The sequence below is a fragment of the Notothenia rossii genome (assembly GCF_949606895.1).
Source record: "Notothenia rossii genome assembly, chromosome: 7".
Classification (NCBI taxonomy): Eukaryota; Metazoa; Chordata; class Actinopteri; order Perciformes; family Nototheniidae; genus Notothenia; species Notothenia rossii.
This window is the reverse complement of record NC_136905.1, coordinates 60054718-60071405: the sequence shown is the minus strand read 5'-3', so window position 1 is coordinate 60071405 and position 16688 is coordinate 60054718. Positions and strand designations below refer to the sequence as shown.

At 41.3% G+C, this 16688-nt stretch overlaps 2 protein-coding genes across 4 annotated transcripts; both read right to left on the bottom strand.

Moving 5' to 3' along the window:
* Window positions 1-268: 268 nt before the first annotated feature.
* LOC307046246 (alcohol dehydrogenase 1-like) lies at window positions 269-7428 on the bottom strand. The gene is made up of 9 exons (XM_079692556.1): window positions 7286-7428; window positions 4920-5021; window positions 4209-4350; window positions 2772-2859; window positions 2231-2453; window positions 1072-1332; window positions 866-998; window positions 595-733; window positions 269-508 (listed from the first exon to the last, which is right to left on the bottom strand). Exons 1-9 carry the CDS (start codon window positions 7301-7303, stop codon window positions 475-477), a joined length of 1140 nt encoding a protein of 379 aa, XP_079548682.1. The 5' UTR covers window positions 7304-7428; the 3' UTR covers window positions 269-474.
* Window positions 7429-10443: 3015 nt separating this feature from the next.
* LOC307046244 (zinc finger MYM-type protein 1-like) lies at window positions 10444-14520 on the bottom strand. 3 transcript variants are annotated; one of them, XM_079692551.1, is made up of 5 exons: window positions 14200-14520; window positions 13574-13657; window positions 13374-13475; window positions 13162-13248; window positions 10446-12803 (listed from the first exon to the last, which is right to left on the bottom strand). In XM_079692551.1, the coding sequence occupies exons 1-5, from the start codon at window positions 14276-14278 to the stop codon at window positions 11263-11265; spliced, it is 1893 nt and encodes a 630-aa protein (XP_079548677.1). In that variant the 5' UTR covers window positions 14279-14520; the 3' UTR covers window positions 10446-11262. The 3 variants fall into 3 exon arrangements, with proteins under 3 accessions (XP_079548679.1, XP_079548677.1, XP_079548678.1); XM_079692552.1 differs by having other exon boundaries at window positions 10446-12797; XM_079692553.1 differs by lacking the exons at window positions 13574-13657; window positions 14200-14520 and having other exon boundaries at window positions 10444-12849; window positions 13374-13526.
* Between the last annotated feature and the right edge of the window lie 2168 nt (window positions 14521-16688).

Sequence of the window (16688 nt, the reverse complement as noted above, 5' to 3'; positions counted from 1 at the left end):
GACCCCTGATTTAAGGTCTCACTTTATGCAGACAGATACTCAACAACATTCCGTGAGATGAATGCAAAACTGACGGACGTACAACTGAATGAGTTAATTTTTTTACGTATATTTCTCCTATTTGGATTCAGCTTTTTCCTCAAAGGAGGACACGGGGTAAGTGTATGTATGATGAAAAAATGTAATTACTCTGACAACAACACTCTATTACACTCACAATGTAATAGAGGGTAGAACACAAACGTTTTCACAAACCACAGACTCCATCTGTTTAGAACATTGTTTTTATTAATTAACACTTCATGATTTACACAATCTTCTTGTATTCACCTGAATATTACTGAGTGTTCAAGGTCAGGCTAACATCTATGAGGTGTATTATATTATTTGTAAGAGTATTATGCAGAGATTTTGAAAAGTAAAACGGTGGGTTTCTTTATTACTTTGGGGGTCATTAAAAGCAACAAAGTGGTCTTATTTTGGAGAGACGTTGAGGACCGTCCGGATGCTGTGGAGCAAAAGAGAAACACATGAGGTTTCCTGTGTGGTTTTTGGGTTACAAATGGTGGAGGAGGTATTGGAGTGTAAACCTACCATTTGCCATGCTTCATCAGTTCAATGGCATCATTGACCTGATCCAAAGTCATGTTGTGGGTGATGAACTCATCCACCTTCAACTTCTTGTCCATGTAGGCTTCAACCATATTTGCCACGCCATCCTTACCCTTAAAGCCTGTGCCACAAAATGCACACACAATCTAAAATAAGAAGGTTGCATCTATGATACACATAGCTTGGTAATTTCAGAACAGATATTTAGTTTGCAAAGATTAATGAACCAGTAGTTATGTGATATTTGTCTCACCTCCAAATGCAGAGCCCTTCCATGTGCGTCCAGCAATGAGCATAAGGGGTCGGGCAGAAATGTCCTCCATATCATTCAAGCCAACAATCACACTGACACCCCAACCTTTCACACAAGACTCCAAGGCACTGCGCTAGATCGGGAAAAATATAAGGTCAAACTTGTTTTTCTGAAAGAAACTTTAATGTAATGAGCTATCGTCTCACCATGACTCCCACATTCCCGACACATTCCAGGGAGAAGTCCACTCCCCCTTCAGTCATCTCAGACAGAACTTGGCTGATGGGTTTACTGTGATCCTTGGGGTTCACGAAGTCGGACGCCCCGAACACCTTGGCCTTCTCAGCCTTCTCTGGATTGATGTCAACAGCAATGATCCTCATGGCTCCTGCAGCCTTGCAGCCCATGACTGCAGCCAACCCCACGGCTCCCAGGCCGAACACAGCACATGTGGAGCCTGGTTCCACCTAAAATAATAAAGTCTTTGCTCTAAACGGTTGTTTAGGTAGAAGTCTTAAAGCTCTGCACAGTGATATATCAAAATAAAAGTACTTTATCTCATTGAAACATTTCCAAGATAAGCCAAGGATGTCTGTCAGCATGACAACGGAAAATTACTGGCCTGTTTTCAATGAAATTGGAAGGCTTTAGCATGTGCCAAGGAAGAACAAATGACATTTTGGATTAGATTAAGCCCTGCCTCCAATCTGCTCCATCACAGAGCCAATCTTGACACCGGTCAAATGAATGTAAATACGCATTTCACAACTTAAAGAACCAGGGCTATTTAAGTGTTTGTTCTGGGAAGTGGGGAATTAGGAAAAAGTATTATATAATATAATAATATTTGGAGGGATGAAACCCTCTTTAATGGTCACACATTCAGAGCACACAGCACACACAGTGAAATGTGTCCTCTGCATTTAACCCATCCTAGTACCAGGAGTCTAGTACTAGGAGCAGTGGGCAGCTATTGCACAGCGCCCGGGGAACAATGGGAGTGAGGGGTTGTCCAGTGCCTTGCTCAAGGGCACTACGGCAGGGCAGGAGGTGAACTGGGACCTCTCCAAGTAGCAGTCCACACTCCATTTTTAGGTCTGGTCGGGGACTTGAACCAGCGACCCTACGGCTCACAGTCCAATCCCCTACTGACTGAGCCACTCCCGGACCCAATGGCATCACGTGATTGACACAGAAGTTGTTTTACCAGCTTTTCGCCACTATGAAAATACTGACAGAGCGACCATTGTTAAACTGTGGGGCGTTACACCGCCCTGATGACTTGTTTTCTGCAGTAAACATCATGTAAGCGCAGCGCTGAGCTGCCGACATTAGCCAATGGGTAAATACATGCCCATAGCATACCTTAGCAGTATTAACAGCTGCTCCATATCCTGTGCAGATTCCACAGCCAATGAGACAGACTTTGTCCAGAGGGGCAGCAGGATCGATCTTAACCACAGCCACCTGGTTAACCACAGTGTACTCAGAGAAAGTACTGGTCCCCAAAAACTGCAGCACCTTCTTCCCCTTACAGGTCAACCTGGATTCTAGCGGTGCCATCGCATTGAGACGCCCAGCATTGGCCCTGAACAAAATATAAAATGTTTTGTAAAAGAACCTGAAGAATGTTTTGACTGCTGCTATTATGTTATTACAGGGTTCACTGAATACCGGCAATAAACTAACAAAGGTGAAACGGTCTAAAATGTGATCTCTACAAACAGACCCTTAAGTTACACCAATGGAGACTTTAAACTGATAAAATGACAACACTTTCATCATTACCAATAAATAATAAATGAAAGAAAAAACTCAGTCCATAATGCATGAACACACTCGGAATGAAATAAGAAGTTCAAAGGGAAGATGTTTGTGGCAGAAGATGAGTGTTAAGGGAGCTCACCATCCTTTATCACACTGGTTGGTCTTTGGACTCTTACAGAAGCGACATTCTCTACATTGACTGATGAACAGGGGTATGACATGGTCTCCTGAAAAGAAAAAACAGTGTGATAGTCACATACACTTTATAGTAGGGTAAACATATGTGTTGGCACCAATAGGCCTCAGTTGACGTCCCTTATCCACCAATACCCCAAGAATCATTTGTTTAGATCAGGGGTCGGCAACCCCTGGCACTGGCACGCGGCACCGTAACCAGTGGCACACTAGGAATAAGTGGAATAAGTGTACAAAATATTTAAATTGTATTTTCGGATCCTGAACGAGAACCCCGCCAGAGCGCGTCTCCCCGTTACCTGCAGAAGGAAGCCATGCACGCAACGCAGCCCCGCTCTCTTTAACTCCAGGTGACTTTCTGCCGCTTTCCTCCGTGGTGCAGTGCTGACCGTTTCGCCACGCAGGAATGCACTTCACTAATTGCAGTACCCATAAGGAGCTGTACAAATCCCGCAGTTTTTGCGTGGCTGTGTATTTAGTTGAAAGCCCAGTGGCGATCTGCTCATCTCTCATCGAAATAATATGCTACAAAGGGGCGGACTGGCCATCTGTGTGTTGAACTTTCCTGTCGGCTCCCAGACCGTAGTCGAGGAGGGCAGAAGCAACAAGCTTCAGGTTCAATAACTCACTTTAGCTTAAATGACTGGAGAGAGGCGAGCTCTTCTTGGGAGGACGTTGCATTTATTTAGCTGTTCTTCTGTTTCACAAAATACATCACAGACCTCTGTTTTTCTGCTTCCTCGTTTCACTTCCAGAAACATACACACGTTCCCTCACTGTCACTCTACCATCCACAAACACACATGCACAAGCCACACCCCTCTCTCTCTCTCTCTTAAAGGGACAGCGATCTCATCTAACTCTGCATGACCCTAATATCATAACATGTGTGCTCTGGAGAATCACAGAACGGACGATCGTCCTTATTATGCCGTTTAAACCAATTATTTAAATGTGTTTGTTAAATTCGGCATCATGTAAGTTGCGCTGACAGGTCCACACACTGCTTCCCCGAGCGTCAAGCTCCTCAACCCCCCCCCGCCCCCCCCCCCCGTTGATAATTCTCGATCGTTGGCACGCTGATAACATTTTTCTTTTTAAATGGCACTTCATATCAAAAAGGTTGCCGACCCCTGGTTTAGATGTTCTGTTAATGTAGCCTACTGATTAAATAAAAAGCAGAGACATAAAATGTTAATCATTAGCTTTAGAGGGTTTGGTCACTAGGAATGCTTTCACTTTTACAAAAAGTCATAGACAAATTATTCACAGTGTTTCTGAACTTTGTGCCAGGCAAGCTGATTTACACACAAACATTAAACATTAGATATATCAACCCTTTAACCTCACCTTGCAAATAAAGCACTATTCAGTAACTGACCTGGTCGATATTCAGTGACTCCAGGCCCAACACTCTCTACGATGCCAGCTGCCTCGTGCCCGAGGACTGTTGGGAAGCCGTCCTTATGCTTATTCTCAAAAAGTTGGTAAAGGTCCGAATGGCACACTGCAGTGGCCACAATCTGAAGAAATATGCCAAATTAGTTTTTGGTCTCAAATATTAGTTTCAAGTCTTTTCAAAACAACATTTTGCAAACTGTGGATCCATTCAGGGTTATGGTTGGGGTTATAAAAGCAGGCTATGCTTAGGGGTATGGCATTATTGTGTTGAACAAGCCCTACCACAGCATTGGTGTAGTAAAGAACCATAAAGACACTGCTGTGAATTTCTGCTAGTTACTACATGTAGTTTTTAGGCATGTTTTTGGCTGGTCCAATTACCATCACAATTTCAATGACTTTAATCACGGATGCACCTTATAAACTTAGCTAAATAGCTCGCTTTAGCTGGTAATTTAGTGTTGGTTTTGCTTATAATACGTGTCCTTCCCCACTTATGCTCACAGAAAACTCAAGGCTTCAAAAAGTAGTCCAAAACCAGTGGGTGACATTATGGCTACTACTTTTTAAAGTCTATGTTAAAAACACGCTTCTTCTTCGCAGTACTAGATAAAGTGAGGCTGCTGCAGAGAAGAGAAGTAATTACACACCATGAGTTCATGTGTTTTTTCTGATAGTGGACGCTTCTCACCTTGATGCGGACCTCGTTGTCCTGGGGTGGGGCGACCTCTATATCCTCTATCACCAAAGGCTTGTTGGACTCCCAGGCCACTGCTGCCTTGCATCTGATGACCTACAGGGCACGATATTAAATTAACGAGTACTGTATATGTATGTAACTCTCAACAACCTACAGTTCTTTCATGTTAGTCACAATTATTCTTTGGACATAATGCATGACATTCTCGAAGGGGTTGCTCAGTTCGAGATTAAGTTACTTTTCAAGTTTCTGTCAGAAAATCTTTTGTCAAAATCTGATCTGCTCTCTAGAATTTATGCTTTTGACTATCCTCAATTCCATTCAGAAACATCTGATAATGGAACATCATGACTTGTTCAAACAGCTGTATCCACATAGAAACCTAATTCCAAACATCACTATCCAGCTTGTATTAGCAAAATAGGACCCCTGATACATATGTGGAGCATGAGATTTGAAGCAAAACACAAAAACTTCAAAAACATCACCAAATCACTTGCCAAAAAACATCAAATGTCCATAGGATATCATTGGGATACATCACCTTTAAACCATATTGCATATGGACCACTGAAACCATTTCATTTGGATGAGGATAGTGAGAGGTTTTCTCAAGCTCTGCATGCTGCTGTCCCAAAATACATCTTCTCTACTAATTGGGTTACAATCAGTGGGACAGAGTACAGGACAGGACTAGTCATTTGCATTGAGGTTGAGGATGGAATGCCTGTTTTTTGCAAAATAAACAAGGTCCTTTTAGTTGATAGTGCTATCTACTTCCTTGTGAAAAAGCTTGTGGTTGACAATTTTAGTGAACATTTTCAAAAGTATTTGAAAGTGATGAAAAAGATGTAATCAAAGCAGAAAGCCTTGTAATATATAAGCTCTTTGACTTACAAAGTGCTCATGGTGGAGATGAGAGCGAATATGTCGTGCCTTTGTTTTATTTTTAAATGTGCATATACTGTATAGTTGTGTACATAAACTAGTCCTCTCTGTTTGTCACATGTCCTGACCAGTTGTCAGTTGTTTCTTGTGCATTATGCTGTGCTGGATAGAGCGGAGAGATACATTATCTGTAACATGTTTACAACGCCTGTTAAGTGCAGATACTGTAATTTTTGCAGTGTTGAATAAAAAAGGACAACATTGAGAGTTTGTAATGATTTATTAAATATTCTTAAGTCTTGTGGAAGTCAACAAATGTATCTAAATGTAAATAGAGCTAATAGATTTAACCTATAGATATTGTGTTTTTCTTATAGTAAAAATTATTTGTGTGTACAGTGCATAGATTAATATTGTAAAATAATACCATTTCAGATATAAAACACGGAAGGTTCAAAATTAACACTCACAGTGCAGGGGAATAACACAATTTAGTGTTAAAAATACACTTTCCTGTGTAATTGACCAACTTTCTAAATTGTATAAATCAACACTCCCAGTGTAAAGCAATAACACAATTTAGTGTTAAAAATGGTTATAAAACAACACTGTCAGTGTTAGATAACTAACACTATTAAAGAGTTAAAATATTAACACTTTCCAAAGTGTAACTTTAACTCCCAATTGGTGAGGATTATATAAACACCAAGTAAGTGTTGATTTTAACTCTATAAGAGTTAAATTAACACTTACGATTTTGCTGTGTAGGTGAGAGTTAAACAAAACTGAAAAAACATTGGAATAGGCCCTTGTTAAAGTGGTAATATATATTGCATAAATATTGTGTTTTACATTTGATTGATTCAAAGGCCTTATGATATCCTTCACAGTAGGCATTTGGACATGTAAAATAGCTGATCACCACTTTCATTTCATTTTGATTGGTTTAGTCTACTATGGTGTTCCCGGTCAAAAATGACTTCCATATGAATGGGTAACCCTAAATGATGTTCTTCCATCAGATAGTACACACCCACAATCAACAACCATGTTCATTTTGGAATACATTTTCAGTTTCTATTCTTTGTATATTAACTGCAGTTATTAATGTAAACCATTAGTCCGAGACATTGTTTACAGCTTAAAAGGGTGTTAAATAACATTTGGTGATTATTAATGTTTTTTGTGTTATTGTCAGAGCATTTAAAACAGACTTAAATAACACTGGGAACACCAAAGTAAGGGAGGAGAACTGAACACGATAGGAGGGATAATAACATTCTAACAGCTAGTGTCTTCAATGATTCTGGCGCAGCTGCTCCTCCATAATCTATCAAATTAGTTATTTGACAAACAGAAGTTTTAAAGTGAGTTTGAATCAAGAATAAATCTATGTAGGGTTAGCAAGCACCACTGAGTAAGCCAGGTGTTTCAAGAGCTTTTTCCAAATGTTGGCTTTTTATACTCACCTTACCAGCCGTAGCCATTTTGCAGGAAGAACAATAAGAAGGAAGCGAGCGAGAGTGAAGAGAGGTCTGCAGCAGCGGGAGCAAAGAGGAGAAGATAACAAGAGCTCACTGACCGGTGGTTTCATACAGAATCAGTTACCTGTTAAACGATTTGGCAAACGTACAGATGGGCAGGGACTTTGGACTTTCAGGTGAATGAGAAACTATCAAAAAAAGTTAATGTTTACATTTATTTTCCTCCTGTTATTATTATTTTCTTTTATTCCGTCGCTGGCTGCCTTTCTCGGCCTTTAGACACCCATTGGCTTTGCCTTTGAAAAAGTAAGAAAAGCATGTGTGCTGTTTTTCTGGAACAAAGTCTTAGTTTTTATGGTCAGTCACACTTTCCCTTTAAGAACTTTGAATGGCAGAATTACATTTATTCTGGCTTGTTCGGACACTTATGTTCAAGATCTTTCAAATGCACCTGTAGGAGCCATGAAACGTGTATAGTAAAGTGTTTTGTTTTAATATAAGATATATTTGATCACAATTGATTGGTTGGCTTGGGTCACATGGATATGGGCGGCACTCATTATAATCCTGTTCACCTGCGTGAGGTGTGTGTGTGGAAGAGAGGGTGACACAGGGTCGTTGTACCCCAACTAGTTTCGAAACTGTGGCGCGCTTACACTGTAGGTGCGCCGCGTTTGGGGGTGCGGGTGCTAGTGGAGCCTCGCAGATGGGGGTGCTGCAGCCCCCTCAGCACCCCCCCTTCCCACGTCCATGGGTTTAAAACTAAAAGAGCTTTACACAAAAGTAACACAATTAAAGATGTTTGGAGTTTTATTTTAGTTATTAATTTTGAATTTTTTGTCTAAGAGATGCTGATTTGAAACCGTTGTTACATACAGTTAAGGCATTTCCTGTTTCTGCCGGAGAGAGGGGAGTTTGTCCCAAAACTTGCTGCTGTATTTACTCCCTCCATCTGACGAGGGAGCCTCGTTGAGCTGCGAGTGTCACTTCACAGAGTTCACTCCGTCACAGAGGGGTATGGTGTAGGTGTAGGGCAGGGGTGGGCAAACTTTTTGGCTCGGGGGCCACTATGAGTTTTAAAAATTTTTAACAGACGGGCCGGGCCAGTAGCAGATCGGTGAAAAAATATTTAGCTGTCCACTCCTCATTATACACTCTACACTCAATGTCGACTTTTCTTTTCTTTGGTCCACTCATTGTTACAGATGCAGGTTCAAAGGTGAATTATTGCATCATTGCGTCATCGTTTGCGTCATGACGTAACCGTTATGTGCCTTCTTATGACCCACACAGTGTTTTACGTTGCTAATTTTCTCCGCACCACCGCTCACAACAACATCAATAGAGGACTGCGTCGGGTAGTTTTTAATCATACAAAGCAAGATTAAATTAAAGAACTACTTCTCCAACCTTATACCTTTCTCCAGAGTGCCGTGGTACATTGTTTATTAATGTGGTTAACTCACGGCAGCGGCCGCTGTAAAGTTTTCACTGTCTGACTGTCACACAAGCAGCTGATAAATATCCCCCATCAGTGAATGTGTGTCAGTTTGAATTGACGCTGTTTGGCATCACAACGCTGATATGAAAGTTTCTCATGGCATTCTACAGGTGATGTTAGCATAGCTACCGAAGCTAATCAGACTATCTCGTAAAATATATTGTGGCATAAACCGTTTTCTACACAAAATAAACAGAATCACACTAAGCTGGTTAGTGTTGCCTGACTTTATATGTCTTTTTTATAAGTGTGTGGTCGCGTTCTAGTCACTTTGCTCAGTGCTACTGCTTGTTACAACTTTTATTCGCTGTACTGCGTGAACTGTTATTGCTCAGATTAATCTTGACCCCCTCCAATGTAAGCGTGACGTATTTGGTTCTTAGATCTTGCCGGGTTGCCGACTACAGCAAAGGTCATTTGTGTCTAGAGTTCAGGAAAAAGGAAAAATGAATGCGGTCTTTACTATAATTTGGACAATTTTGTACCAATATTCGGCGGGCCGCATTAAAAAGCCCAACGGCCGTATATGGCCCGCAGGCCTTAGTTTGCCCATGCCTGGTGTAGGGTGTAGGGCGTGGTTTGGGATTGGGCCTCCCTCTTGTTTCAGGTCTCTGTGCGCCCCGCCCCTGTGTGTCACCCGTGTCTTTGGCCGTTTCTCAATCGCGAGGATGCTGGCTTGGTAGTCGTGTACTTCCAAGTCACTTCCTTCAGAAACTAAGCAAGTATACTTCCAAGCCATGGCTTCGGAAAACGAAGAAGAATGGAACAGGCTAACAAGTGTGCCACTCTCTCTAACGGTTTCAACATACAGTAAACTGTACCGAAAATATATACCTCATGATGTGTATCTAATTATGAACTTCCTTTACTTTCACGGAACACATTTTTGGTGATAACAAATGTAACAAAGTAACATATTTACCAACACACTACGCCACTACATACTTACATTTAAATTAATGCTGTCAAAATGATCGCGTTAACAGCGGTAATTAATCTTTTGAATTAATTGCGTTAAAAAATGTAATGCATTTAAATATTTAACGCATTTAACGCATGTGCGGAATGGCCCGCACCATACATCCCACCAGTGGCAGCGCCAGGGTATGGCTGGGGTAGGCTACACCCATACCAAGAAATGGATTAGCCCCGCCATGAAAAATTATGTTAAAGTAAGCAAAATAAAGTCTGCTAACTCGCGCCGAGAATTACACAGACAGCAGTTAGTAAGATTGATTTCAGTAGCCAGGGGCGGACCTAGCACATTTGGTGCCCTAGGCGAGCTTCACCACGGCGCCCCCCCAAAAAAATATATCAAAACATCTTAACAGTTATACAGTAAAGTACTGCAGCTTTATTTATTACAAGCAAGAACAAGAGCTAAGAATAAATGTAAAGTGCACACTAAAGAATTAAAACAAATAAACAACTTAGCTAACAAACAATAATAATATCAATAACAAACAATAAAAGAATGTGCAAATTTGCTTTCAAAGAAAATTAAGAAGAAATGTAAAGTGCACACTAAAGAATTAAAACAAACAACTTAGCTAACAAACAATAATAATAATAACAATAACAAACAATAAAATAACGTGCACATTTGCTTTAAAAGAAAATTATGTATTGTAAAATATGTTACACATGTCAAATAATCAAAATATAATATGCTAAATAAACAAACAAATACATAAAAATTACAAATTCACTTTGTCTCAAGAACTATTTACATTCCACTCCCTATCATCACACAAGGTTGGCCTACATATTAGCTCCTACTGGTTTCCATTTACAGTGCAATCCTTCTGGCCTTCCTCGCTGCAAAGTCATCAATCACATCATCATATGAAATCTGACCACCAACCTCATGGTTAATACTGATTACAGCCAGACCACTGAGGCGTTCTTGAGCCATGGTGGACCTCAGGTATGTTTTCAAGAGTTTTAATTTGGAAAAACTCCTCTCGGCTGAAGCTACTGTTACTGGTAGCGTTGCACTGATCCGCAGAGCAATACACAATTTGGGATATATTTCGGTGAGCTGCTTTGTGTGTATGAATTTCAACAACTCAAGAGTTGTCATGCTCTTTGATGGCAAGTCAGGTACATTTTCCAACTCCTGAGCCAGCTCCTTCCCATCCAAATCAGATTGCCCTCCATGGCTTAAGGTGTGTGCAAGTGCCTCTGCTTGCTTCATCAGCTCTTAGTGTGGCAGGTCTGGGAAGTTGTACAGAATGCCAAACTTGTCTTGCACATGTTCAAGAGTGGTAAACCTCTCCTTTTGTGCTGACACTGCAGCATCTACCACCACGTTAAAGAACGTTACCTCCAGATTTTGCAAGGCATTCCTCAATGGCTCATCAGGAGACTCATATGAGAAGTGCCTCTTTGTTGACTTCAGCCGCTTTTGCACAAGGACTGCATCCACATTCATGTCTTCACACATGTCCTTGGCTGATGTTTATGCAGCCACAAAGCCTGTGGCTCTGTAGGATTTGAGAGCTTTTTCAGTCTTTTTCAGTAGACTTACTGCTACATCCACTTGCATTGTTTGGGACTGCAGGACTTTGCTCACCTGCTGAATTTGACTTAACATGTCATACCAGACCACTGTGCACAGTGAAAAGCGGAATGACCCCACTTCTTCTGCCAGAGACTGGGCTTCAATCCTGATGATTGGGTCTTTGGCCTGGTTTCTCACCTCAAGCAGTGCCTCTCTCACAGCTGCGGCTTCATATCGCAGAGGCTCCACAGCTTTCACTCTGCTCTCCCATCTGGTTTCTGACCACATTTTGAGTGAAAGGTTGACGTGTTTCTTGAGGATGGCCCATCTCTGTGTAGAGGCAGAAAACAGGCAGTATAGCTTCTGCACAATGCCAAAAAATGATATGGCATCTTTGGAGCTTTTGGCAGCATCAGCAATGACCAAATTGAGTGTATGTGCCCCACAAGGCACAAACAAAGCTCTTGGGTTCAACTGCAGTAGCCTGGCCTGTACTCCCTTGTTCTTCCCTCTCATATTTGCGCCGTAGTCATATGACTGTCCTCTGCAGTCATCAAAGGCAATCTGCAACTCCTCCAGCCTCTTCAAAATCAGGGCGGACAAACTTTCACCAGTGGACTCCTCTGCTACTAGGAATCCCATGAAGTGCTCTTTAATCTGGGGGTCTTCTTCCAGTGTCACAATTCTGATGACTACTGACAGCTGTTCAGTGTGGCTAACATCCGGGCTGCAATCTAAAATGAGGGAAAAGTACTTGCATTTCTTTATTTCTTGCACTATTGTTGATATAATCTTTCCACTGATGCATTCAATCAACTCATTCTGAATGGTTTTGCCCAAGTAGCTGTGGTGGGATGTTTGACTTTTAATCTTGTGGATGTGGTCTTTCATCACTGGGTCAAACTGCGCCAAAAGCTCAACCTCTTTCAAAAAGTTTCCATTTGAAGGAGAGTGGAGTATTTCTGTCTTTCCTCTCAATGCCATATTTCGCCCTGCCAGAGACTGTACAATAGCAACCAGTCGTGTCAGCACTGCTCTCCACCGACTCTTCTCTGCCTCAAGGAGGGCCTGCTCTTGTTTGTCTATTGTTGTACCTTGTTTTAATCGAACTGCCAATTCTTTCCATGACGCCAAATTGTTCAGGTGTTCCGGACTATTTTCATGGCTGGTCAAAGCAGCACTTGCATTTTTCCAATCCGACAGTCCTGCATTTGTTAAATGAATTTGTTTTGGAGATAAAAGTTGACAACAAAAACAAAAAAGACTGTTCTTCTTTTTTGAATATGTCACCCAACTTCTTTTGATCCTTTCTCCATTTACTAAGGTCCTGCTGAAGTACTGGTGGTGGCAACTTCTTCCATCATCTCTCCTTGGGAAAATGAAATCAGGTGTTATCTGATATGGTCCTCTCCGAACAAACTCTGTCCTCATTGTGTCTGTGAGACGTGAAGGGCAGTCAGCAGGATCGGTTGGTAGTGGATCGTCTGTCTTTGCTGCATCTGGAGGGCATGTGAAGCACATTTTCTCACCTCATATTCACAATATCTTCACACACACACACACACACACACACACACACACACACACACACACACACACACACACACACACACACACACACACACACACACACACACACACACACACACACACACACACACACACACACACACACACACACACACACACACACACACACACACACACACACACACACACACACACACACACACGACCCCAATTCCAAAAAGGTTGGGACAGTGTGTAAAATGTAAATAAAAACAGAAAGCAATTATTTGAAAGCATGAGGACAATTAAGTTTATAGCTAGACATCTTTACATTCATCAGGCACACACCTGAGAAGAGTGTATGGGTGGAATCTGTGGTGCAATCAGGATGAGATGCAGCAGGCTGTTCTGACGTTCCTTGCAGTGGTTCTGGGCCTATACATATATAGAGAACACACAAGAGCAAATATATTGGCTGGATTAGAAATGGCACGACAGTCATTTTTACATTCAATTATTTATCATCACATCAGGAACATCTATTGACATATTGTACTCACCAGAACAAACAGACACAGTGGTCAGTGGCAGGGTGGAATCAGTGGTCATCTCATCAGGATGAGCAGCTTGCTGTTCTGACGTTCCTTCATGTGGTTCTAGGTCTATAAATATAGAAAGAACACACAAGAGCAAATATATTGACTGGATTTCACATTCAATTATTTATCATCAGGAACATCTATTGACACATTGCACTCACCTGAGGAAGCCGGCACAGCTGAGGTGCATGGTGGTTCCTTGTCAACTGATGCAGCAGATGGTCCCAGATATTTTAAAAGTGAATCTAAAATGATATAACAAAATGTGTATTATCAACATTGAATAATTTCCATTTGTTAAATGTAGCTATTATTTAGTTAGTAAGCATTAGGACAGCCTGACAGGTCTGATTCAACTAATCAAGAGCTATTCCTATCTTATTAGAACAGTTGAATCAGGTGTGTTAGTTCTGGGTTGGAACGAAAACATTCAACAGGACTGGAGTTGAGAACCACTGAGCTAGTTAGCTAACGTTAGCGCACATTATGACAGGGTTGAATTTGGCAAATGTTTGACTCGGATAGTCAATGTGCTTTCTGAGGTAAGCTTAACGTTAGCTAACGTTACCAACTAACTAACATTCCACCACACTGGCTAGCTCGCTACACCAAAACTAACATTGTTATTATTACTAATATTTCTATTTCATGACACAAAGAAAATAGCCTTATGACAGTTTCGACTGAATGGCAATAACAAACGCTGGCTAGCTAACGTTGGCTTGGCTAACTAGCAGGATTACATGATCCATTCGCTAATGTTGACAATACAATCAAAATTGCATACCTTTCACCTTGGCACGTTTCTCTTCTTCTTCTTTTCTTCTGTTTTTATACTGCGCCCCAGATGGCTTTTGCCTCTTCATAGTTCTCTAACGTTAGTCTTTCTTTCCTCAACGCTCAATTTTATAAACACTTGACCGATACCCATCAATGCACAGCGCTCTAGCATGTTCTGACTGTGAACACCTAAAGCCGAGGCTCTTAGACCGACCGACCGTTTTAGATTGTTGGCTCATTTTCCCTTATGTTAGAATTTTTTTTTTATGTAAGAATAATGGTTGCAGATATAGAGGGGGGGCGCCAAAACTGCGCCAAGCAAAAAAAATAAAAAAAATAAATAAATAATGTTTTGTTGCAATTTTTGGCGCCCCCCTCTGGGTGGCGCTCTAGGCAACTGCCTATATTGCCTGTAGGAAGCTCCGCCCCTGTCAGTAGCCACTTGTCTGGAAATACCGAAGACCAGAAACGGTTTTGAAAACTTTTGTCACGTAGTGACCGTCTTCTCAATAGAACATCTTTGATAATGTCTTCTGGCCAATCAGAATCAAGATAACGGCGTGGTGTTGTTGCAGGAAGTCCCGACGGAGAATACTTTTGCTGTAGTACAGGGGTGCACATAACTGGTACGCAGGTTATGTGCGTAATCTGAAATGCGTATCTTCACTTGTGTCACAAAGCGCATTTGCGTACCGACCTACTTGTGAAGCTTTTCCAGAAGGCGGTTAGATCACCGGACGACAGAGTCGGTCTCTGTGTGCACAGACAGGGCTGCTGTTAACGTCGGTCTGTACAACGGAATTGTGCCAAAACTACGCCAACCGGCTGCGGAGGGAGACTCCCCTCCTTCACTGGAGGACTGCGCTAAAACAGCTGATCACAACGTTCACACTCTGTGGCCACCCCCCCGTCGTCTATCCTGAAGTACTCCCCCGTTGATATAAATCAATACGTAATGAATTAAGACCCCACGGTTTGATGATTGATAGGTGTGTGTGGGCTGTCTTTCATTTTGACACACAGACAAAGGTTATAATAAACATACATACTGTATGTTAAATGGATATATCCGCCTTCTTTCATTTATCTTTCCATTCCCACAACAATATACATAAAGAAATAGCATATTTTGGACATAGTTCGAATGATGATTAATCCTGATTAATTATTTTTTAAGCCGTGATTAATCTGATTAAAATTTGTAATCGGCCCTAATTTAAATGTGTGCTGCGTCGGTTCAGCCATTCTCCGCAAGGGTTTTTGAAATTGGTTCGTGCGCAAAGCATTGTGAGGATTTTAAGGACGCAAAGTCTACCCATTTGCAGCCTCGAAATTTCCCCCAAACCAAGGACGCGGCCTCGGTGGAATTCCAAGTATGCTGGAGATTGGAACAGTCCTTCTGCGGCACTCGATGACGTAGCATCCTTGAAATATTGGCTTGGAAGCCAGTATCCTCGAGATTGAGAAACGGCCGCTGATTGTCTACCCGGCCCTGATTGTGTCCACCTGTGCCCCCTCACCTCGTGTATATATTGTCCGAGGCCGTTTCTCAATGTCGAGTAAACCTGCTGCAGAGTCACTATTTCAAGTATATCACGTCACCGAGTGGCACCGAAGGACTGTTTAAATGCATGTTAAATGCCCAGCATTCGGCGCCACTCGATGACGTAGTATACTTGAAATAGTGGCTCTGCAGCAGGTATACTCGACATTGAGAAACGGCCTATTAGCTTACAGTTACATTTTCCTCTTGAGTGTTTTGTTTTATTAGCTTGTTACATTTTCCTCTAGTGTTTTTGTTTTACCACACCTTAAGTGACTTTTTTTCCTCTAGTGAGGGATCTTTTGTCTGAAATCTTGTATACTGTGTCAACCTATGGCAAGCCGATTGAGCTTTTATTAATTTCTGGAGGATATACAAAAATCAATTCTTACTAGTAAGAATGCGAGTTCTTGATATCAATAAAGGCAATTCTTACGAGTATAATGTTTATTTCTGATATTAAAAATAGAATTTGAACTATAGTTAGAATGCAAATTCTTGATATCACAAATTCAATTCTAACTAGAAATGCGATTTTAACTAGTGAGATTTGCATCGTTTTTCTCATTTATTTCAATGGGAGTTGGAATTTGAACTAGTTCAAATCCCAATTTCTGATATCAGTAATTCATTTGTTACTAGTTACAATTACATTTGAACTAGTAAAAATACAAATTTCTGATATCAAGAATTCAATTTGAACGTGAGGAGAACCAGTGGAGAACTGGGCAGCTATCTTGGTGAGTGATCGGCGTTAGCTACAGAATGTTAGTTAACGTCACATCACAACATTGTAAGGTTAGCTATCATATATCAGGCTATAACTAAAGTAGCATTGATAGTATAGTAACGTTACTGGCAGGACTGTTGATGAGCTACACATATTTACATTAGAATATCAATATACATTTCGTCACAGACGCAGCATTGAAGTCCCGTCTCTTTGTCTGCAC